The 25,692-nt window shown below is 39.9% G+C and overlaps 1 protein-coding gene and 1 long non-coding RNA gene across 2 annotated transcripts; one reads left to right on the forward strand and one right to left on the reverse strand.

Annotated features, from left to right (window-relative positions):
* Positions 1-3,093: 3,093 nt before the first annotated feature.
* zcchc4 (zinc finger, CCHC domain containing 4) lies at positions 3,094-23,991 on the reverse strand. Its single transcript, XM_008434844.3, has 13 exons — positions 23,769-23,991; positions 22,075-22,193; positions 21,918-22,000; positions 21,543-21,815; positions 21,021-21,089; positions 13,736-13,808; positions 13,515-13,665; positions 12,939-13,039; positions 6,137-6,258; positions 4,965-5,040; positions 4,825-4,876; positions 4,599-4,746; positions 3,094-4,460 (listed from the first exon to the last, which is right to left on the reverse strand). Exons 1-13 carry the CDS (start codon positions 23,854-23,856, stop codon positions 4,358-4,360), a joined length of 1,458 nt encoding a protein of 485 aa, XP_008433066.1. The 5' UTR covers positions 23,857-23,991; the 3' UTR covers positions 3,094-4,357.
* On the forward strand, positions 13,877-21,498 carry LOC145548585 (uncharacterized). Its single transcript, XR_014084583.1, has 4 exons — positions 13,877-14,012; positions 15,461-15,558; positions 16,957-17,052; positions 17,165-21,498. It is a non-coding gene; the product is annotated as an uncharacterized LOC145548585 (long non-coding RNA).
* Positions 23,992-25,692: the final 1,701 nt, after the last annotated feature.

The following is a 25,692-nucleotide window of genomic DNA, read 5'->3' on the forward strand; positions in this document are numbered from 1 at the left end:
TAAATCATCCACCTTTGTGTAGTAATTCTATGCTTTAGTGGCCTTATGTCTCATCTTTTGTGAGTTTCCTCTGCTAGATTTTTTCCTAATTAGATTATTCCTCCCATCTAGTGACCCTTTCCTTTTATAATGTAAGGACTTTTTCCATTATTCACAATGAATCTAAAAGTTGCTCAAAGTATTTAACATAATAGTTTCAAATGAAGTAATTCATTTTAATTGTTCTTGATCACAAGGGGGCATCAAAAACAACTGAAAATGGGTATTTTAAAGTAGTTTCAGTTCTAGCTCTTCATGGCAGGACATTCAAATGAAATCCAGTGTGCTGAAGTAAAACACCATGGAAATAGCTGAGGGGGAAACGTAAAAGAATTTAAAACGAAATAATCTGCCAGTTACTAGCAGTGATTTTGACTTTACCTGGAACCTACTATTTTTCATGTTTTGTATGGTCTGTTGGATCTTACTTTGTTTTGGAGTTTAAGTTGATTCTAGTTTTATTATTATTTTGTGAGTTTCTTATTTTGATTAGATCAGTCTTGTTCTTGGTCTGGAAGGTTGATACAATAGCAGATTTATAAATTAACATTTTGAAGTCTAGTCTCTGAGCTACACGAAGCCAGTGGAAGGATTATAGTACTAGGTGATGTGTTCTATTTTCCTGGTTTTAGTGAGAACACCAGTAGCAGAGCTGCAGCTTGAGGATTGATTTTTTTTAGGCAGACCTGTGAAGACTCTGCTGCAGTAATCAATACAACTAAAGACATAGATGAGTTGCTCTAGATTTTTCTAAGACGTTCTTCAGGTGACAGAAGGCCGACTTTGTGACTCTCAATGTGGCTCTGAAGGTTCAGGTCAGAGTCCATCACTACTCCCTGATTTCAGGCCGTATAACTAGTTTCTAGCTTGAATAACTGAAGCTATTCATCGACTCTAGAACAGTGGTTCTTAACCTGGGTTCGATTGAACCTCAGGGGTTTGATGAGTCGGTCTCAGGGGTTCGGCGGAGCCTCTGCGGTGGAGGTAAAGACACACTTGTGTAAAGTCGTGATGACGCCCTGCTTTGCAATCACGTTACAGGATCACGTTACATTGCTTAGCCAATCAGAGCTGCGGAGGAGCACTGATTGAAGGAGTTCCACTCTTTTTACCAAATTCTATAGTCTAAATCTGCTCCTTAGTCGCATCTTTTCGGGGTTGCTACTGCCTTTAGTGGCGTGGGGGTGGTAACACAGCTAATTACATTACTAAATCAGAATACCGCAATGTTGTGTGTCGGGGGGGGATAAGAAGGGTGGGTTCGGTGAATGCGCATATGAAACTGGGGGGTTCGGTACCTCAAAAAACGTTAAGAACCACTGATCTAGATCATTCTTCTTTAGACCCAAAGATAATGATTTCAAGTTTGTTTCTGTTCAGCTGGAGAAAGTTTTGGCACATCCAGACATTTATCAGTTCTAAGCATCTGTTCAGTGCTTCTTATATCTTTATATGCAAGATCAACATCCTATATCAAGATGTGTATCATTATTAGGCAGCTTATTTTCCTCAGGCAAAATGAGCCAATAAAGAGATTTAAGTGAGTCTGAAAAGTTCAAAATTGTAAAAGGCCTTTCAGAGGGATGCAGCACGCTTGAAATTACTAAGATATTGGGTCGTGATCACACAACCATCAAACGATTTGCTGCAAATAGCTAACAGGTTCGCAAGAAACGTGTTGAGAAAAAAAGATGGAAATTAAACTGCCAAAGAGTTGAGAAGAATCAAACGTGAAGCTACAGGAACCCATTATCTTCCAGTCCTGTCATTTTCCAGAACTGAAACCTACCTGCAGTACCCAGAAGTACAAGATGTTCAGAGACATGGCCAAGATAAGGAACGCTGAAACCCGACCCCCATCGAACAAGACACATAAGTCGGAACATCAAGACTGGGCCAAGACAGATCTGGAGACAGATTTTTCAAAGGTCCTATGGATTGGTGAGATGAGAATGAGTCTTGATGGACCAGATGGATGGACCTGTGGCTGGATCAGTAATAGGCACAGAGCTCCACTTCACATCAGACACTAGCAAGGTGGAGGCAGGGCGCTGGTATAGGTTGGTGTTATTAAAGATGAGCTAGTTGGACCTTTTCGGGTTGAAGTTGGACTCAAAATCAAGTCCTAAATCTACTGCCAGTTTTTAGAAGACACTTTCTTCAAGCTGTGGTTCAGGAAAAAGTCTGTATCTTTCAAGAAGACCATGATTTTTCTGCAGGACATTGCTCCATCGCATGCATCAAAGTACTCCACTATGGAAGGCCTTAAAGATAAGAGAATAATGAAGCGGTCCCCTTCCTCACCACACCTAAACCCCATTGAGAACATGTGGGCCTTTCTTAAACAGGACATGTATGGTGAAGGAAAACGGTTCACATCTCTGATCAGTGTCTGGGAGGCTGTGGCTGCTGCTGCACGAGAAGTTGATCGTCAACAGATCAAGAAACTGACATATATATTATTATATGTCAGATTATATGCGTGTTTGCATTTGGTTGTGAATATGTATGTGTGTAAGTGTATATATGCATATGTACATGTGTATGTGTTTTTTCACTATTAATTTTCTTTCACCATGTTTTACTATTGGAGGTGTTCTGCATTGTGTTCTTTGTTCCTGAAAACATGCATCTTAAAGTCAATGGTGTAAACAATTTGTTTATGCAAAACACTTTTGCAGCCTGGAATATGTTAACACCTTTGTTCCATATGCAAAAATATAAATAAAAATATGAATAAAAAAAAACTTGGTAAAATGTTCTGTTTTTGCAGTGTACTATAACGTCCTGTTTACCTGCTCCGGCCGCCTAGCTACCGGTGCCGGTCTCTCTAGTAGCACTCTTCACTGGGTCCACAATATTCTGAATTTTGGACCTGAAACTGCACCATATTCCATTAATTCCTTGTGCATTACATATAGTAAAACTACATATTCTTTATTTCTATGTAAACAAACCCCTCTCTCTCTGTGTATGTATATACATATATATATATGCACACACATATACATACACTGCTATTTAGAAAGTACAAAGTGATCAGCGAAAAAATAATGAAAGAGCTTCACATTCAGTCTTTATTGCACTCAAACATGGAATTTTTAACAACAGCCAGTCCGCCTTTTATTTATGTTTTAAAAAGTGCATATTCTTTTAATATTAAGTATCGCATCATCATGATAAAAATAATTTGGAGTTCAAAAGATTCTAAAATTATTATTATTACTGTAGGACAATTGTACTGAAAAGCTTGGCTGTTTGGAAGGTTTTCCAGGAGAAGGTTTCTTGTCTCTGAAAACAATATAGGAGCACAACTTAAATTCTGACACAAGGTGTCAGAATTTAAGAATTTGGACAGATGAGAGCAAAAGTGAGAGGTCTGACCAAAGGCATCATGTTACGACGAAAAGAAAAAGCACTTCAGCAGAAACATCTCATACCAACCATCACATGTGGTGTTGGGAAGGTGATGATTTGAGATTATCTGCAGACACAAGAATTGGATCATCCTTTGTACACCAAAGTGTTTTAGTCAGTCCTAAATCCATCTGTCCAGCAGCTGGGTCTAGACTGGTCAACGAGGGAACAATAATCCCCAACACATCGGCTAATCTACCACAGAATGACTGGAGAAGAGTTCAGTTGTTGCAATGAAGTAGTCAAAGCCCAGAAATCAGCCTGATTACATTCTGTGGTGGGACCAACCACTGAATGGGGTCCTACAAGATATTCAGTCAACTAGTTTTTCACACACCTTTTCCAACTTGGTTTCATCTTTGTTTTATAAAAGTACATGTGAGTCTATTATATGTTTTTCCACACCTGTAGTTAGTTTCTAACAATGTTTGAAGCTGGGAAAAATTCAGTATGAATCTTTAATAAAAAACAGTTTTTTTTTACACATGTTAAAATTATCTTTGTAACAGTATCACGTAAGACAGAAAAGGTTGAGCTCCTCTGCCTTCTCCCAGTGTTTCCAGTACTAATGGCAAAATTATACCACTTAATCAGACACAACCAATCAGAGCCAGGAGGAGGGTGTTAGCGCTGTCAATCATGCTAGTTAGCATGACAACGAGTAATAAGTTGGTGGTGTTTCTCCACTTTTAGCACATGGAGCAGCATGTACACAAAGTTGATTGACAGCTTTAAGATCCTTCTCCTGGGTCTGATTGGTTGTTTTTGACCAGGAATTGTGCATTTCGATCTTTTCACAGATTATCTGTCTTGTATTATTTTGTCAAGACATGGTGTCAGTTTTAACAAATATGGAAAAACTAAATTTTCTTAAAAGTTACAAAAATAACCTGATGAGAGTTCACAGAGCATGAGCAGCTCTTTTCTTTGCTTTCTTCTTGGCTCCAGGCTTTGCTAGATAATGGGAAGCTTTCTTGCCCAGACTCTTGGCTTTAGGCCCAAAACTAAAAGAAGGAAACACACACACACACACACACACACACACACACACACACAGATATATTGAGACAAGATGCACCATATTCAATTCTCTGGAGGTGAAGAAAAATATGTAATCCCGTCCAGGATGTGATGTGGCTTACCTGTTCTTCCTCTGCATATCTCTGAGAGGACAGGCCTTCTGTCGGTGCTCCAGGCTGCCGCAGCTGAAGCAACCGTTACCCCCATCAGCTTGCCGACAGGGATGGTCTGGCAGAGCGCAGCGGCCGCAGGACGTGCAGTGGCTCCAGGCTGGTTTTGGAAAAGGTTTTTTTATTCTCAACATCCAGCACAAAAAACTAAACAATATTCAAATATCTCTTTTCTTACATGGTTTCACACATTTCCCACATGCTGAGCAGTGCTTCCATTCACGGCCATCCTTGAATCACCAACAGAAAATAGAGTTTTTATTATAGACTTTAAGAAACTATTGCAGTTTTGGAATACATTTATGAAGAACGTGATACCTTGGATGGACAAAGATTGCATTTAGTGCAGTGTTTGTTAAGGGAGCACACATATCTCTGACACATGGAGCAAAACCTGCAGAAATAGACAAATTATGGGACAACTCTGTATTAAACACAAACTTTGATACATTATTCTGCATCATGTAAGATGATGTATAACAAAATACAGTGGAAATCAGAAGTTTATATACATTTTCTCAGTATTTGGTAGCATTGTCTTTGAACTACATGACTTGGTTCAAGCATTTTGCGTTTCCTTCTAGAAGTTCTCCCAATAATTAGTTCGGGTTCTGGCCCATTGCTCCCAGTAGAACTGGTGGAACTGGGTCAGGCTGGTAGGTTGACTCACTCTCACATGACTTTTCAGATCTACCCACAAATTCTCTACAGGATTGAGATCAGGGCTTTGTGAGCCACCAAACCATTGACTTTGTTGTCCTTTGTAACCACTGGTCATTGCAAATTTAACTTCCTGGTTGATGTCTTTATATGTTGCTTCAATATTTCTACATGATGTTTTTTCCTCATGATTCCATCTGTTTTATGAAGTGGACCAGTTCCTCTTGCTGCAAAACAGTATCCACATGATGCTGACACCTCCATTCTTTACAGTTAGAATGATACAAGCATCCCAGTTTTTCCTCCAAATGTAATGGTCATGATCAAACAGAGCCAGTTCATCTCTGGGACACAGAACATGTCTTCTTCCTGAGTGCAGTATGATGGTTGGACATTCCCACCACGTCTATACTTGCATACAATTGTTTGAAGAGATGAACGTGGCTCCAGTCTTTCAACCATTGGTGAATTGTTCCCATGGATGAACTGGACTGGTGCAGCTGTACAATTCTCTTCCTGACACCGTGGCTGATTTCTTTTGACCTTCGCCATCGTGTCAAACCAGAAAGCAGTGAGTTCCAGGTGTTGGGTTAATTTCCAAAGTCATGACATCATAATTGTCCTTTCTCCTCATTGTTTGGAGAGATAGTAAGCATTCTGTATGTAAACTTCTGATTTTGAAAACATAAAAAAATAAATCTCTGAAATATTCTGTCTCTTCTTGCTGAATTAAGCAAACAAATACTTTTGACAAGTGTAAGTAAACGTCTCGATTCAACGGCATATGCAAAACGGAACTCTTGTATTAGGAGTCAATGACAAGTTAATACCTGTAGCCCTCCTCTCTGGGCAGAACAACGTGTTTGGGTAGAATATTAGTAAAGAGTCTGACAGGAGACTGCCTCCTGCCCGTCTTCCCGTGTTTATAGAGAGGATGGTTGTCATAGTCCACCTTGTTAAAAAAGAAAATACAGTTAGAATCCAAAAAACTTTGATTAATGCCCCATCAGCATCTACTCTACTCAGGATACCACATTTCCCTGAACCTCCAGATCACATCTAATCCAGCCAGTCTTTCTGGGTGTTTAACTTGTGACTTCCATTTCAATCATTTTGTTAAATGACAGAATAATGCTATCCAGCAACTATGACTTAAAGCAATCATAGAGAGCTGTACACAAGAAGACCAATAGTAAAGTTCATGTGTGAAATAAGAAAAATGACATTGTAACTTGCTTGTTACTTGGTCTAACACTTCAGCTTCCTTCTGCAATGTGTTTATCAAACATGGTTTGATAAACAGTCATGTTCTCTTCATGAACATTGTTCACTGTTCATGAAGAGACTGGTCCAAAGACACCTTTAATGACCTGCAACCCAAGATTGAACCAATCAAGCAGATCAAAACTGAGCTTTAAATGGCTTTGTATCATTTGTACCATGTATTAACAGGGAACAAAGAAAGGGGTGCACCAATAAATCTGCCCTCATTTTTTTTTATCAAAGTCTTTTTATTGTTTTTTATGTAACCAACACAAAACAATACCAAAGACACACACATTACAGAAATCCCTTCTATACCGGATCTATTACCCCGATATGCATCCATCTTGTGCTCATGAAACAACCAATGCAAGTTTCAGGTTTGTGCATAAATGATACAACCAACATCTGACCATTACACAAATATATCTGCTGAAATAACTTCAACATAAGATGTAAATGGCTGCCAGATGTCATAAAATTGAACAGATTGTCTGACTGTATAATCTTCTCCAAGTGAATGCAACACATAACCTCCCTTAACTAGTGACCATTTACTAGAGGATGTGAATCCTTCCATCTACAAAAATGAGTCCAAGAATGAATGAGTAGAAAGCATAAAGCTAACAGTCTTCTGATGTTTGCTGAGGGAAGCATCTGCTAGGGTCACCCCAAAGAGAAACGGTGGGTGGTGACCAACGTTCCCTCTAAGCTGTGCGCTTGCGCAATCGCACACTGCTCGTACATTCTCAGCGCACAATAAAATCTATGAAGCGCATAAAATAAAATCCAAATAAACTGAACATTGATCTCATACATCAGTTTTGACTGTGGACCAAAAACACATAACAATCTAACTCAGTGAGTCACAGGTGTCCAGCCAATGATACGATACGGTTCACTTTCACTACACAGCCAATCAGTGCATGCTATTGTGTGTACGTGCCTTAGTCATATGCGCTGTGGCACCGTGCAGATTAGCTAGGTAGGAAAAGTGCGGCGGAGTTAAGAAAGCTAACACCCCATCATGGCTAAGCGAACGGGCAGTGAGACATCCACTCATCAACCAAAGTAAAAAAGAAATGTGCTTCTTTTAAGATGGAATGGCTGTTGGAGGAGAAATACTGGTGAGATTACTCTTTTTATTAGTAAACTGTGACCACATGGATGCTCGTTTTCCAGAGGATGAATTAAAGGAGTGGTCAGCATTTGACATTGAAGCACTGAGCTCAGGGATCAGCAGACATTTCTACACTGGACAAAGTGTACAACCATTGGAGAAGTGAGAAAGACGGATGTGAAAAAACTGCAATTAAATATTTTACAGACAAAGAGTTACAAGAATTTATACAGTTTCACAAGCTAGAGCACACAGTTCATCGTGCAGAATGTGAATGTTTTAATGTGAACAAAAAGTTATGTCTGAAAGGTGTAATGTCTCATTTCTCACTGCAGCCAAAGCAGGACTCTTGCATACTATGCATCTCACGAACAGCAATGTTTTTGTTTTTTCATTTTAAGTGGGCAAATCACTTATATTAAAAGCAAACTAATGGAAGTTGCTGCTGTAATCTGATTCTTTTATTAAGCCATGAAACTTGCTATGATCCCAGATTCATAGCAGGTGTAATACTGGTGTGTGGCCATAGTGCGCACACCTGACGTTGCTCACCGTGGTCCTCAGGATACTCAGGGAGCTTGTGTGTATGCCCAGACACATGAAGAATTAGAGGGAACATTGGTGGTGAAAGATGTACAGTTTGTCCAAATATTCCTGAGAACGTGTCAAAGACTACCAATACCCACATAGCTTTGGACAAGGCCAGAATGTGTAAAAGTGTGGCTGGTGTTTATTTGCATCGATCAAATGTTGGAAACAAGTTCTTTCTAAACGTACAATATGTCTTTGGACCAATGTAGACAATGTACTACCTTAAATTGAACAATAACATGTCTCAGATATATTGAGGAAGAATAAATATTTCAAAAAACCTTTTGCCAAACTGAGTCTGATATGGATTCCTTCATGTCCATCTGCCATCTGTATTTCAAAGAATCCAAGTTGGTGTTATTGAATGAACTGAGCAATGAATAAATTCTAAACATTTTGTGTCGGACCTACACTCCAGGATCTTATCCACAAGGGAAGTGAAAGAAAAGCACTCAGTTTAAGATTGCATAATGTCTCAAAAGCAAATGCCTAAAGAACTGTGATTTGTGGATATCGATTTCTGTACCAGCTGTTCATGTGAGGCAAACGTCTTGTCTACATAGGGATCATATAATAAATGTATTCCTTTTAGACCCCAAGCATTGAAAGCTGTATCTGCCAAAAGGGGAGCAAGAATGATGATTCGATACAGGAACAGATGATAATAACTGTACTTTTCAAGGACCTTCGTCCGTGTATTTTCAGGCAGTTCATTTTTTCGTTTGAAATGAAAAATGAAAAAAAAAAGACTCGTTTTCATTTTTCGTTTATCAGACCAAAATCGGAAATCGGATAACGGCTCAGCTCGGCTCATTTATCCGATTTCTCATTTAGTGCACAAAACGGAAATGAAAAAACGGATAACGAGCGCTGAATTTCAATTTTTATGATTTCATTTTTGACAAGCGGTCTGACCCGGAAGTTCTTTCTGACCTACACACTTTGTACACTCGTCCAAAGCGGCAACAATTAATACTAATTAATTTCATCATAATACCTTCACAGAACTTATATTCTAACTTTGTTTTGTATTCAGAGCTAAAGTTGGCTTCTAAATGTAGCTTCCGATTCAGTAAATGGTTAAAGGGCTAATCCACCCAATTTTTTACAACCTTGAGTCTTTAATCTACTCTAGTTTAAAAACTACAATTCAAGACACTCAAACCGCGACTAGAATATTCTGCCAGTCATTCAAAGCATACAGTTTTTTACGTTTTTCCTTTATGAATAGCATTAGCATAACAGTTGTAAGATCCATGTGAATTAAATAAGTAATTATGGACATGACAGGTGAGCACGCAGCTTTGACACTTAGGTGGTGGGAGTGTCGATGTGGACGTGACCGTCACCAGGTATGAATGGCAGGTTACTGGCGCGCTGCCTTTGTGTGCATCAGGAAGTTGGGTGCATGGGGTCGTCATAATTTCTGTTGACCGCGTTATGTTGCCTTATTAAATTATGTTAACTCTTATGCATTATTGACCTGGTCAGTCTGTGTCTCAGTCCTTGTCTCAACGTTCGGAGTAAGAAAATTTAAAACAGAATAAACCAATCATTGATTTGAAACTGGCGTCAGACAGACAACATTCCCCGAGTTGAACCCAGTGCAGCCCTCTACCACCACTAGTTTCTGCTGCACATTTACCAATTATAAAATCTTATGTCACGAACACGGATGGAGAAAAGTACGATTATCCAAAAGATACAATAAAACTGTAGTTATTTCCCATATCTACCAACTAGGAAAAGTTTGAAATAATGCGCCAATGTTATGAGATTATTAAAAGCTTAACTAAATAAATAATTATCTAGGAAGAGGATTAGGGCCACGGAAAAAAGTCAGGATTCTGACTTTAATCTAAGAAAATAATAATGCTGGTGTTAGCTAAATGTTATGGGATCCTATAGTCTTCTTCCGTGGTTGTCTATTTTTGTTTTTTCATTTTTCATTTCAAACAAAAAAACAAACTGCCTGAAAATACACGGACCGACCTCCTACACTGATTTGTAGTTGCAGCATCTTACTGCCAATCCATGGAGTTCCATTATTTTGGAAGATCAGCAATTAGCTGGTACTTTCATGAGAAACCGACGTTATTTTCCTTCACAAAGGTCTGAAAATCAGCCACTCAACCCCTTTGCTCTGTAGTGAGGCCTGACTGACTGACCTGCCCATTAGGTCAGTGGTTCCCAACCCCCGGTCCGTGGACCTGTACCGGTCCGTGGACCAATTGGTACCGGGCCACGCAAGAAATAATTAAATATTTCTGTTTTATGTATTATTTGAGTCTGGAGGATCTTTTATTGTGAAAATCCTTTAACCGGATTCTCTCGGTTACTTGCGCGCCAACATTGAGCCCACAAGCAGCAAAATGAGTAAGAAACAGATCAGATGTCTTTGGAAAGTTTCTTTGCAAAGGGGAAAAGGCCCAGAGAAGAGACAGGTGAATGGATTTATCCCGGACCGGTAGGTGAGTCCCACATTACAAGCCGCTCTGCGTAACATGCGGCGACCGGCTGCTAATGAGGCAATGAAGCTTCAAGCTGCTTCGCCACATAGAGACCAAGCAGGCTGTGGATATAAGCAACACTTCGGGTGTCATTGTCTCCCATCACTCCCTGATGGAACCGTCTCGTTGCAGAGAAACAAGCTCAGGGCTCCGTTAGTCATTATCGTGAGTTAAAATTTTCACGAAAGTAAAATGTTCGTTTTTGTGGGGCATCTGTATCTTATTTTGAAGGGATATGTAAACGTTACCATAGCGACCAGAGTCAAAGAACGTTTGAGCAGTGGTCGAGAGGAGATGAGATGAGTAGAGCTTGTGAGTCTTAAGTCTGGTTTAGACGGAAAGATTTAAAAATTGTCGGCCGATTCTCCAAACCTATGTGACCACAGAGCTGATAAAAGAACAACAGGTTCGATCGGTTCGTGTGTCCAAGGCAGGAGCAACATGAACCGATTCCAGTCACGAACATCGCGATTCCAGAAGAAAATCCACAAAATTCCCAACATAGCATATGGAAATTTAGAATAAGCAAACAGGGATGACTATGTAGCAGCAATAGTGACAGTTTGTGGACTCATTTTAAGAGATAAAAGACGTACCAAAAAGAAAAGGCGGTGGATAAAAGACGACGGGAGCAGCCGCTCTATTTGCTGCACTATGATTTGGAGGTGAATATGTTGTTTCATAGTTAACATTTTTAACTGAATAAATATAATAAACATGTATAATAATGACCTTTATATATAATAATAAACATTTCCACATATCATCTTCGATATCTACCGGACTCTCAGTTGCGCGATATGTCAGCTGTTTGGGATTCCCCTCTGTTCTTACATCACCGCGCTTTCTGATTGGATACCTGTCACATTCAGCAGGTTGGATTCTCGTTTAAAGTCAGGGAAAACCACACAGGCTGCGATAAAAAGGCCAAGACAACCAAATTGGGTGTATTCAGGATTTAGCGGGAACACCAACATGCAGAAGCCTTATCTGACGGTTCACGCCCTGCCCCCACAGGCCGCAGCAAAATTTCCAAGTCTTGACCGGTCCGCTGTAATAAAAAGGTTGGGGACCACTGCATTAGGTCACGTCTGCATAAGCACAGTTGCCATTCCCTCTCGCTCCCTCAGATCATCCTCCTCCATCCTGCCCGTCTCACCACCATGGGGAGCAGAGCTTTCAGTCGCTCTGCTCCCCAACTCTGGAACTCATTACCACCATACCTTAGAAACATAAAGTCATTATCACATTTTAAAACCGAACTCAAAACTCACCTTTTTAGATCTGCCTTTTCCACATGACACAATTGGTTTGCCTGATTTTACATAGTTTTTATATAGATACATTGTTTTGTTTTATTTATTTTTATCTACTTTTACTTGTTACATTTTATTTGTTTCTGTCACAGTTTTTTTACTATTGTACGGTGTCCTTGAGTGCCAGAAAGGCGCCTTTGAAATAAAATGTATTATTATTATTATTATTATTATTATTATTAACAATAGTTGCCTCACTATTGCCAACTTAGTAACTTTTCAACTCAGGCTTTTCAAATATTGGTGATCGGCCAGAAAATTGCATTTGGTGAACTCCTAGTTTATAGATATATACTGTGTACAGTAGACTTCTGCCTATTTTAAGTTCAGTATTTGCAGGCTTCTCTGTGGAATGGGACTCCAGATTATTTGTGGAAGATTTCCAGAGTATTTCTTAGAGTGTACCTAAAATATATGAAAGAAAATGCAGCCCAAGAAGCTGAAATACCTTGGGGCAATGCTACATGACAATCTATTGGCTGCAATTTGCAAAGCAGTCAAGCCAAGAGCGCCATTCATTTTCCTTGGTGCCGATTGGCTGTAGATCCAGTAGCGGAGATAAGGAAAGTTGTGGAAGTTATCTTCTGTTAGTGCTAAAATGGTTTCCACTGTGCATATTAATGCACATAGGTATATTTGGTGTCTAAACTAATAAGACGGTAATTATGACTGGCTTTAGAGGGAGTCTCAAGTATTTGCATATATTAGCTATTCGTGGGCGGATGTGGTCCCTAAAGCCCATAAATATTGGGGGGCTGCTTTACTGCAGGTACAGGAAACATTAAAAACATCTCCTGGGAATGAAGAGGTGTATTTTTCAATAAGCTGGTACCTGGTAGTCCAACATGGTCAGTGCAGGGAGACACTCCAGGATGCGAGGCTCAAAGAAGTATGGAAAGATCCAAATGATGGGAATGTCGATGTTAGAGTCACCTGAACACAGAGGTCAGAGTTCAACACAGGAGTTCTTGCATTTAAATCAGACCGAGTCTGGCAAACAACATCCATATCATTGTTGAATGACATTTCAAGGCATGAGGGGTTAAAGCAACTTTTCCTCTTTCTGTAGGCATTAGATCAGAAATTAATCAATATTCAGTAGACTAATGCCTGTAAAATTATGGACACAGGACCATCCTCTCCATCAGACTGTCTTGGAAAAACTTAATGTTATGCAGATCACTACAGGAGATCTTTCCAGCCAACAGCCATCACTATCTACAATAACTCTTTGAAGAATTTGAATTAATGATTTACAACAATTTTAATGCCTTTGGGATCAATAGTATTTTGGAATTTTGAATATTCACAGAATTGTCATTTATTGATGTCTCTGTTGTTTTGAGGAGGTTTGAAACAAAAAAATATGTCAGTAATACATGTGGCAAGGAACTAAAAAACTGCTAACCTGAGTTCCGCAGCTTCCTCCACATTTGGGAAATCAAGGAGAAACTGTTGGCCAGAGGTTTGACCAGTCCACCGAACGGAGGGTCCGCTACCATCACCACCTGCTCCCCATCCGCCTCTGTCAGGAATGCATCCAAAACAGCTCTGGAGGCCTGAAAGGACAAGACTCATCACTCAGAGCTAAAAACTGCCTTACGCAGGGTCTGCAAATTCAACTCTTACCTCTCCGCCAAAGAAGTGATGGTTAAACATGTTGTAATGACAGAACTCGTCCTGACTGTAGAACTGAGCATATCTGAAACACACACAAATAGTTCTGATGCTTTATGGAACCCGTCTAGGCTTGTCTGGGTCTGCCTGTGTTCTAGGGAGTGAACACATAACAGAACCACTGAATGCACCCAGGTAACCTGTGCTAGAGGCTGAAGCTTGAAACGACACAACTCGCTCGGTCCACAATTCTTTAGAGAAACGCCAGAAACGAGGTGCAGTGACTCGGGTAAGAACTCTTTAAACTAAATTTTGTTTTTATTTTTTTAGAAGCAGCTTTTACCGTCTCCAATACTGAAGAGAAGATTAATGGTCAGCTTGAAATGAAAGGAAAATATTAGTAGTAGTCTAGAGATTAAAACTCTAGAATTATTAGACAAGTTTTATGAAACTTTAACTGATTTACACTCCCAGCAAAAAGTGTTCACAAACCTAGACCTTTTTATCATTTTTTTCACATTAACAACCTCTAAATTCAGTTTATTTTTGCAGGATTTGACATGACCCCAACATAAACCCAACACAATGTGATGCAGAAGAATGATTTTTTACAGATCAAAATCAGGAACGTGTAGCATGCATTGTTAATGAACCCCCTTTACTCTAATATCCCAAATAAAACCCTAGAGCAAACGATTGCTTCCCAGTTCATCTATGTGTGATTTAATCCAAGTATGCCTTTTTTTCTAAGAAGGTTACTCATTTTAAATTCCTGCGTACAATTGTGCATAACAGACTTCATTTCAAGTTCCATGCAGATTACAGATATGAAAAATCAAGATGACTCTCTTGAGGGAACTGAGAGGGTAATTGCAAGTAAACACACACTGACCATGGTTTGAGACTTGGAATGATACCTCACATTTCAGAAATGACATGATGGATCCCTGCATAAGAAAGTCACTCAGGTCTAGAAAGAGCATTCTCATCCCCTTCACTCATTGTTGAAATCTGGAATAAGACTTAAAAGTATCACCAGCATGAAACAACTGTTATTCTATCAGCAGGAATGTTTTAAACAAGAAAATACTAATTGTTATTATTAACATTAATATGATCAAAATATGAATTTGACATATTGTGGTTAATTTTCAACTAGCTGAAGTTCCTGAGAAATGGCTGAAAACAAAGCAGGATGGATGGTGTCAGTAATGGACAATTCAAGGTGAGCTTTTGGCTCCCTCTGCTGGTGTAACCGGATCCTTTTCTGCGTTGTGCTGGTTTTTGAGTGAATGGACAGTGACACAGTTTCTTTCAAGCGGATGATTCTCGGTTTATTTCTGACGAGAATACAGACAAAACCACCGTGTTATAGGCTGCCCGCTCCAAGTCCTGCACAAAACAAAAGTATATAACAAAATTAACTTAATAGATCTATAAATAAACTGAATGTATTTAGATGGAAAAATTAACAGCACACACCTCTCCCGCAGGACAAGACAAAAGGGGAGGGGCTAAGGGGCGCAAACAATTTAAAGACAATACCACAGAAGAAGAAATAAAAGGGAGGGGCTTCCGATCTTAAAGTAACACGGTTAAAACAATGACAGAGGTGTTTCAGTAAGATAAGGAACAAGACAAATAATTTAAAAAATGACATTTTGTGTAATTATAACAAAAGAGAATTACAACCAGGTTACACTGACCTATCCTATCCTCGCTCCATCCTTGCTGCAGGATGGAGCGAGCTTCACTCCTCTGGACTCCACCAGTGACCAGCCTGTTCAGCCTTTTCCACGATCACCCAAACTACAGAGGACGCCCAGTCCTTTCAGGTATATGTGACTGAGTTCCTACAGACTCTAAAATCTGGGTGTTGATTTGAACATTTGGTTGTGTTGAAGGTTTATGAGCAACAACTCAAGCTGAGATAAGAAAAGCAATTTTTCCTCGGTCACCCTCTCAAAACAGTCCAAATTTGCAAAGCGAGTTAATTTATTGCATAGAGCCTTTCAAACAATATTTACAGCAAATTGCAGGGAGAGAAAATAAACATGAAATGCATGCAGTGTTTAGCAGAAATGGTTATTGTGATATCATTAATATCACAATAACCAATATCTGTTGGCTGTGAGCACAAACAACAGTTCATTCACCTGGTCAAATACATGACCCGATAAGACAAAAGTTTAATATAGTGGATTTTTGATATTCATAGGGTTAGGGTAGGTGCTACAGCCACCATCTTCTACCTGATCTAGGGTCATATAGTGGCATTATTTTTGTTACATTTTGGCCTGATTTTCACCTTCTGACAGCCTTAAGGATGACCATACAACTCTTAAGATAATCTTAAGCAAAATTCCTGCTGTGTGTTGTGTGCTAAGAATTATGCGGTCCACTTGGAAGGACTGAGGGACCACTCTGATCTAAAATCAAGGATACTGGATATGGTGGATTGTCTTATCTGATTTTTCAGTTTGTCTTTGAGGACAAACATGAAGGCAGCCCCTTGTATGTGACCTAACTGGTGAGCGAAACCTAAAAAGACACAAGACAAACAACTGCTATGGCACAGCAGAAAATCTGGTGGACATTTTAGATGCGTTTATATTTTTTAATTATAGTCCACATATTATCGCCATTATTTCTTCTCAATCGGTCATGTTTGTTTACTCTGGACTCTTGTTTGATTACTTAAGTTTGGCAAGATTTTCAGTGTTGCATCTGAATGTTGGAGAGTGAAATTGGTTTGTGTGTAGTGTGTTGCTCCTGCCATGTGGCTGTACACCACACACTGTATGACCAAAGCATTTATGCACAAGACTTTTTAATAACCGTGTGTGTGGTCCCAGATTTTGAAAGTCGGCTGACAATTTAAAAATCTTGAAGTGAACCAGGCATTGCAGAGAATGCCAGTCTTCCCTCTCCCCAGCAACTTGAGAGGGAATCCCGAGGTGAAAGTCTTCCACCATGTCTTGGGTCTTTCCCTTGAAAATTCTCCCCAGAATACCTCAGTAGTGAGGAATTGTCTAGTGAGAATACCTCACTAGAGATATGGAGATATGTTTATTGCATCATGCACTAGACATGGATTATCCCTCAAATTGCTGGGGAGAGGGAATACTGGCATTCTCTGCAATGCCTGGTTCACTTCAAGATTCTAAAATTGTAAACGTATCAAAATATACCAGGTGTAAAACTAATAACCGACTGAGCTGACTTGTCTGCAGGAGCTGCAATCCCAACATCTGGAGGAGCTAAAAGCTGAGAGAGCCAAAATGGACACGCACATTCAGTCTCTGAAGAAACGCAAAGCAGATCTCTCGGTGAGTATGGGACAGAACACTGGCAGAACTTAAACATATGATCTGCTTGCATTTCAACTGCAGAACTGTAACATCTGTCTGTAAGTTGTTTCCTCCCCTCTCCCCCATCAAGCGGACCACAGAGGTAATGAAACATCAGGTACAGGACCACTTCGAAAACATGCTGTGTGTCCTAAAGCAGGACGAGAAGGCCGTAGTCGACTCTCTAGATATGGAGCTGAAACGGACCAGAACCAGGTTGGACCAGATACTGAAGAACTGGGTGAACCATCAGGAGCAAGTCACAAAGAGCATCAGCATTATTCTGAGTGTGCTGAATAAGACCCTCACACCAAAGGAAGATAAGGTTTGACTCATCACCAGTTCACGGAGCCATTGTTCCCGGCCATACGCTTCTTGAAACCACAAGAGAACCAGAACTTCCCAAACCATCTAGAGTTCTGTTACTCCCTTTAAACCTACAAGTCCATTTGTTCCAGAGGCACTGTGAATCGTCACTAGGATTCGCCAATTAAGAGCTTCTCCCTCCTTCCTTTTGAAATCTCTGCAACATAGTTGATTTCTCTTGAACTTGATAATGGTCAGCTATGTTTTTGAGATCCATACAAACTTCAGGTGTTAACGCTGTTGTAATTACTTTTTTTTATTTTGGGCATGGGTTTAGTGTTCTCAAAGATCTACACACAGTACCCAACAATACTCAAGAAGAAAATTATTTTTCATAAAGATGTGTGTTTTGAAATGCAACTTGTTAATCAAGGCTTTCGCAAATATTCGCACCCCTATCAGGTTGGCACACCCGTTTTGTGCATTTTATCCCATGCTTAGTGATGATGGATGGACATCAAAGGTAGACAGACACTTCTGATGCTGCCACCACAATGCTGCACCACTGTGAAGGCACTTTCTCATGGTGTTTGCCAGGTAACCAGCAGTGTCCCCCCCTGGAAGTTCAGCTCAGGAGGTTTTACTTTGATGTCATCAATCCAGAGAATCGTATAAACTTGGTCTCTAAGCTGCAGTTTGACAAACTCAAAGCAATGTAAAGTGAAGAACATCTTCTTCTGAGTGGTGGAGTGCATGAGCAATGCTTATGTCTAGAGCTAGAGCTCTGTCTTAGGATGGTATCTTTCTCCTGTGTCTGACCAAGGCTAGTCTACTCAGTTTGGTCAAACAACCAGCTCTACTGACGGTCCTTGTGGTTCCATACTTCTTCTATGTTCCACTCCATCGTGGTTGAATGTGGTCTTAGGCACGATTTCTTTTTAAGAAATCAGTGCCACTGAGGATTTTCATATCCTCTCCAGATTTGAGTTCTGCAAATTATTCCTTTAACTTTATTAGTTTCTTCACGACAGCAGTAAGACCTGGTTAAGATAAGTATAAGATTCCAAATCACCTCAGGTGGACTCCAATAAAGCTATAGAAAATTATACACACATTTATTTTACAATAAATCACAAAGCAAAGAGTAGAAAAAGTGATAGGTATGAGTACTGATGCATCATGGAACCAAGTCACACACTTTTTATTATTTTTGATATATTATTTAATAGCATAACCTTAACCTTCAAGAGGTTTTTGACAAAATCACAAATATGTTTTTTTTTTGTAATGAAATAAGGAAATAATTTCCACCAGGGGTCACAGTAACAGAATATTTTCCACCTTTCACTGGGGTTTCTTAAAATAAGACAGAGAAATCTGAATGACTGAACTTATGAACGGGAAGGTTTAAATCAGGGGTCCCCAAACATTTTCCTGTTAGGGCCACATAACTTTTCCCTTCTCTGGTTGGGAGCCGGAGTCAGTTTGTAACAGAAAAAATGTGACGATTGCAGGAGTGCCTAAATGTAAAAATGTATAGTTTTCCAGAAAGCACAATCAAATAACCCTCTCTGGGTTCTTCACAGAAAAAATCCAGGAAAGATTATAATCCGTATTTTCCAAACTATGAGCTGCACCGGACTATAAGCCACAACCCCAAAATTTTTTTTTTTAAACCAGTAAACATACACATCTAAGCCTCAGATATCTCTGCCCTCCAGGTTTTCCACATCGATGCAGCAGCAGCATTGGGGGGCGGACACCCAAAATCTGAGTCATAACAGGTCAATTGAATATCACATTTATTAGGGTTGAAAAAGAAAAAGTTGCCAAGATTAGATTTAACAGAACTGATTATGGTAGTTTCCAAACGGTAACTGTAACACTAAAAGTGCTGATCCTTCGTGTTGCTACTAGCATGTGCTAAACCAGTGGTCCCCAACCTGTTTATTACCGCGGACCGGTCAAGACTTGGACATTTTGTTGTGGCCCAGGAGAGGGGGAGGGGGATGAACAGTCAGATAAAGCTTCTGTGTGTTGGTGTTCCCACTAAATACTGAATATGCCCTATTTGGGTTGTCTTGGCCCTTTTATCGCAGCCTGTGGGTTTTTCCCTGACTGGGAACTAGAATCCAATCTGCTGAATGCGACAGGTAGCCAATCAGAAAGCGCGGTGACGTCAGAACAGAGGGGAATCCCAAACAGCTGACATATCGCGCAACTGAGAGTCTGGTAGATATCGAAGATGATATGTGGAAATGTTTATTATTAAATCTAAAAGGTCATTATTACATATTTTTATTCAGTTAAAAATGTTAACTATGAAACAACATATTCACCTCCAAATCATAGTGCAGCAAATAGAGCGGTTGCTCCCGTCGTCTTTCTTCCACCGCCTTTTCTTTTTGGTACGTCTTTTATCTCTTAAAATGAGTCCACAAACTGTCACTACTGCTTCTACATCGTTATCCGAGTTTGCTTGCCCGCTATGTTGGGGGTTTTACTGGATTATCCTCTGGAATGGGGATGTTCGTGACTGGAATCGGTTCGTGCCATGTGGCTGAACACGAACCGATCGAACCTGTTGTTCTTTTATCAGCTCTGTGGTCACATAGGTTTGGAGAATCGGCCGACAATTCTTAAATCTTTCCGTCTAAACCAGACTTAAGACTCACAAGCTCTACTCATCTCCTATCGACCACTGCCCAAACGCTCGAACTCTGGTCGCTATGGTAACGTTTATATATCCCTTCAAAATAAGATACAGAAGCGCAACAAAAACGAACATTTTATTTTCGTGAAAATTTTAACTCACGATAATGACTAATGGGAGCCCTGAGCTTGTTTCTCTGCAACGAGACGGTTCCATCAGGGAGTGATGGGAGACAATGACACCCGAAGTGTTGCTTATATCCACAGCCTGCTTGGTCTCTATGTGGCGAAGCAGCTTGAAGCTTCATTGCCTCATTAGCAGTCGGTCGCCGCATGTTACGCAGAGCGGCTTGTAATGTGGGACTCACCTACCGGTCCAGGATAAATCCATTCTCCTGTCTGTTCTCTGGGCCTTTTCCCCTTTGCAAAGAAACTTTCCAAAGACATCTGATCTGTTTCTTACTCATTTTGCTGCTTGTGGCCTCACAAGTAACCAGACTTCCAATGATTCACTTCCTGCTAAAGAGCCCCCTGGTGGTTGAAGAAAAATCCACATATAAACGGCTTGTAGTCCGGAAAATACGGTAAATGAAAAAAACTCTGAATGCTTTCAGGGGGCCGGACCAAATGTGGAGGCGAGCCGGACCCGGCCCACGGGCCATAGTTTGGGAACCACTGGTTTAAATAATAGTGGCCACACATATTGGCTGTTAGGGTTTAGGTTTGTCTATTGAGTTTTGAAACCTACATTGATATTAAAATTGACATTTTTTGTTCCTCAATGAATTATTGAAATTGATTCATTATCCGGTACTGAAATATATTTAAAAATATTCCAAGAGAGAACTTGAAATGTGAGTAACTCTCTTGAAGCAGCCTAATCCAACAGTAAGGCATAGGAGGGTTAATGATTTGAGCTTATTAGAGAGCTTGCTCCCATTGAAAAAATACTGGAAAAATGAATGAATAAAGAATACAGTGAAACTTACCTGAAATCAATGTCCAGCAACAAACTCTTCATTGGCTCCAGGTTTCTCTGCTTGATCAGTTCCTGTAGTCTGGCACAAACCGCCATAACGGTTATTAACAATGTAAGGTTAAGATTTGCATAGTCAAAGTTTTGTAGCATGTATGGTGGCCCAGAGGGGTAAAAACCCCAGTAAAAGTCATAACAGAAGTTGTGGCATTCATTGTCTTATTGTAGTCTTTACATTTTGCTGACCCTTCTGGCCCACCGTACACATGACAGTTAAACTGATACTAATTTTTACAATGTCTATATATCAGTTATGACATATGATGTGACACATGCTCATAATCATATTGTTTAATTTGTAATGAAAACAAGATAGGATCATGAATGGAACCTTTCAGAACTCCTGATTCCCTGTTAACTCAGCCTGTGAAGGCAAACTCAAAACCTTGAGTCCTTTTGTGATTTCAATAAAATGACTCAAAGAAAAAGTATGCCTGTCTAATGTGGTGAGACCCTTAAATGTAATCTGTCTCACCTAGGTGTCCCCACACACAGCACCTTTTTATATCCCAGACCAGCTAAAGTATCCAGCAGGAAGTGTGCACTGCGATCAGTGAACAGGTACTGGGCGTTGCTCTTCTTATTGTCTAGTGGACGCAGCAGGATGCTGGGCCTCCTCAGCTGGGCCGCGGTGACCGTTGTGGTCCTGTGGGCAAAGTGAGTGCTGTGCTCTGCAGGCAGGAGGAGAATCTGACAATCCTCACAGAACTTCTTCTCAATAAATGGGAGCGAAGCAAACTGCAGAAACCTGAGGAGACAAGCTTTGGTCAGTCAATATCATCACTCATTTGTTTATTCATAAAGTATCAGAGACAAGACCAGTTCGGAGTCCTATGAGCACAACTCTTACCTGCTACAACATTCCTGCTGAGTGAACCGAGGCCTCTTTGACAGCATCTCTGCTTCTCTAGCCAGCATCCTGGCTTTTGACACCTTTAATGGAAATGTATCAAAGTCATTTACCTGCAACACTTAATATCCAAACATTACAAGTAACTTTTACATACCTTTTCATCTTCCCACTGAAAAAAGCCGCAGTCTTTCCTGTCTCGACAGGCTGAGCACGCATAAAACCGCCTGCCCTTATTGCCTCCATTGTCAACCTTCTCAAAAAGTAAAGTAGGACCTGTTGAAACACAGGATGTGATGTCACTATCATTTTATCTTTTACGTACTTGGCTAGTGTTACTAGTGGAAAACCATTATAATAGAGTCAGCTGCGCTGAGTAGATACTAGTGCAGGGGTGGGCAATCCTGGTCCTGGAGGGCCGTCGGTGTCCTGCAGCTCTTAGACGTCTCCCTGGTTCAACACACTTCAATCCAACAGCTGAATCACCTCCTCAGTGCAGGCAGGTTCTCCAGAGTCCTGCTGATGACCTCATTATTTGACTCAGGTGTGTTGAAGTAGAGACACATCTAAACGTTGCAGGAGACCGGCCCTCCAGGCCTGGAGTTACCTACCAAACCTACCAAAGCAGGTACCACCAGTAAAGTCAATACCTTTGTCATCATCTGTTGAGAAGTTGTTCAGGTAAACTAAAGCAGTACAAGTTAATGCTGCAAATCATTCTCTTCACGTTGATAAATGCAGAATAAAGTGTTTACGCAATTTAAGAGTGAAAACCATGCAGAGTGTTAAGGAAGAATTTTTATATTACAATTGAATTTAGCAAAACTCTGGCTCTGATACTTCCTTTTGATCCCGGGTTCTCTCGCGTGGCCACGTGTGGGGACAAAAACACAACAATGCGTGTTGACGTCACAGAATTACAGAATTTAATCCAATCAGAAGAAAGTATAAGATAGTACAGGAAACTGGAAAAACACAGATACAAACATTGTTACCTGAGACAAGAAGACAAAGAAATATCAAGGACGTCCTTGGAGAAAGAGCTGGTGCAGAAGTAAAATAAATCAGCTTTTTTCTGAATTGTTTCCCTTGTGCACAAACTTTTATACCTGTAGGTGTGTTTTCCTCTTTAATGTATTCAAATAAGGCGTATCTCTACTTGACCAACTGGAAGGCATCTCTGGCCCTTTTAAATTTAGAAAGTCCCTGCAGTTTGTTCACAAGATCAAACACCTTTTGTTAAATAAGGTGGAAGCAGACTCTCTGAATTCATGGTGGTTTATGTCTTTCACAGATCAGTGTGAAAAGCTAGAACTTCCTACTGATTGTTTCCAGACAGACAAAGAGCAGATCAGAGATCTTGGCAAACCATCTGATTTAACTACAGTAAAATAAAGATCAATAGGTCAGAATATGTTATAATTTTAAAACTATAATTATGGTATTTCAATCAAGTCATGATAAATTCTAAAACCAACTTATTTTTAATTTATTTTCTTAACACTATCCGGCTCTACAGCCATCTGGGCAAAGAGAAACAGATGCAGGAACCGAGGAACCAATCAGACAGAAACAGGAATTACAACCAGTTAAAGTTCAAAAATCATCTGCAAAAGAAAACAAGCAGATCACGGAACAGCATATTTAAGTATTCTAGATTTTCATCTTGAGAAATAACCCTAGCCTCTTTAAAGTTCACTGATTTCAAAGCGTTTTTTAAACATAAAACACAAATCCTGACTTTAGCATAAGTTAATCACTCAGGGCTAATTATTTAACACTAAATTTAACACATAGGCTACAGTTTTTGAAACGACCTAGTTTGCTGTTGTGTTGCAGCTATCGGCTCACCATGCGGACAACGTGGCGCTGTTTTTCCCTCCTCTGGAAGAATAACTTCTATTCCAAAACTGTCCATATTTGCCTCGATAGTCTCCATGTCTGAGCTGTATGTCCGGTTACTGGCTTCTCTCCAGAACTTCAAATACAACAGCGACTTCAAAAAATACCAGAATCATGCTGTATTAAGTCGCGCCCATTTTACGTCCTTCCTGTCGGAGGTGTCATTGGAGCGTCACGTCAATTTGGCCGCCATATTGAAAAGGGAGACAGAGACCATTTAAAAAACTGGGCTATTTGATATCAGTGGCAATATATATGAGCACTTTACGTCTGTCCAGTTTTCCTGTTTCTTCCAGAGAATTTCACAAGATAACTCATGCTATTCCCAGAGTTAACTCAACTAGTAAAATAAATCATTTGAGTGATTTTACAAAAACACTCACTCTCAGACTAGAGGGAATTAAACTAACACATAAAGTGAAACACCAAACACTTATCACTTACATCACAGTGCTGCCATAGAAAGGACAGCATTGTACCTAAAGGTAAGTTTCAATGGCGAGGTCAAACTGAAAACATGAACTGGAGAAGGGCCAGGCTCTTTCTTCATAAATACTGACTAACAAAGCAAAAAGAATTGCACTTTAAAATTCTACATAATCCTATGATTTGCATAGCTTCTAAATTAAAAACAACAACATAAAACAGAAACAACAACAACACATACATTTTTGTTTTGTGATATATCCAGAAAACTTTTATATTTCAATCAGGGCTGAAATTATTTGATTGAATTCCTAAAACTGATCAATAATGATTAAAAAAGCAACATCTGTTCTTCTAATTAATTACCAAATAAAGAGAAAACAATCCGGAAACTTCTGAGAGCGGACGGATGCAAGAGATTCTGAGCACCAGGTTGTTCACTGAACACCACTGGGACAGGTTTGGGATCTCCTCTCTGTAGAGGGTCTCATCATTGTTTGTTATCAGACCCATTACAGTGGTATCATCTCCAAACTTTAGAACTGTTGGACAAGTGGATAGCTAGACAGTCATGGGTGAACAATGTAAAAAGGATCGGACTAAGCACACAGCCCTGTGGTGTGCCTGAATTGAGGACCAGGGTGGATGATGTTCAGTCCCCTATTTTCACCACCTGAGGTCGGTTGGTGAGAAAGGCACATATATGTTGAAAGTCCCAGATCGTGGAGCTTCACTATCAACTTCTCTGGAATGATGGTGTTAAATACTGAATTGAAGTCAATGAATAGCATCCTATCATAAGTGTCAGGACGCTGCAAATGTGTCATGGTTTGATTATGTGTGTGGTGCAATGGAGACGTCAACCTCTGTGGACCGGTTCCTCCTACAGGCAAATCAAACCAATAGGAGGCTTGATTTGCCTACAGGCCTGTCCTGCTGGCCTGTCCTGACCATCAGGAAGGTCATCCTTGATGTGTTTTAGGATGAGCCTCTCAAAGCACTTCATATTGACTGGGGTTAGTGAAACTGGACAGTAGTCAGCTAAGCCAGTCACAGCAGATTTTTTTGGTACCTGCACTGGCATGATGCAAAAAAAATTTTTAAAAAATAAATGAAATATGAATATGAAAAAAACCCCAAAAAAAAAAACATATGTATGCATGTGCAGAGTAACAGGTGGATAAAGTGGCTGTGTTATGTCAGAGTCAGCTAACTATTGTTTATCGATCTAATGGCTGAAAGAAAGAAACTGTTAATTTGTGCATTAAATCTTTGCTTTTGATGTGCTGCTCCATATTATTCACTTTGTTTCTTATGTCATTGGTCAATAAAGGTAAAATAAAATGAATAGATAAGATGAACTAGGAAGATGGTGCAAAATTGATTTTAAATGGGTTTGCTCTTTCTTTATACCGTTCATAAATGTTTGTCTTCCACATGATGTAAA

This window comes from Poecilia reticulata, chromosome 18 (genome assembly GCF_904066995.2).
Source record: "Poecilia reticulata chromosome 18, P_reticulata-male-v2, whole genome shotgun sequence".
In the NCBI taxonomy this organism is placed as follows: Eukaryota; Metazoa; Chordata; class Actinopteri; order Cyprinodontiformes; family Poeciliidae; genus Poecilia; species Poecilia reticulata.

What these genes read in the sequence shown, in the direction of transcription:
- zcchc4 (XM_008434844.3), bottom strand. Translation starts at nt 23,856, where the DNA reads ATGGAGACTATCGAGGCAAATATGGACAGTTTTGGAATAGAAGTTATT. An exon ending in ATCACTTCTTTGGCGGAGAG is followed by an intron (nt 13,666 to 13,735) that starts GTAAGAGTTGAA and finishes TTGTCCTTTCAG; the next exon opens with GCCTCCAGAGCTGTTTTGGA. An exon ending in GATATGCAGAGGAAGAACAG is followed by an intron (nt 4,461 to 4,598) that starts GTAAGCCACATC and finishes TCCTTCTTTTAG; the next exon opens with TTTTGGGCCTAAAGCCAAGA.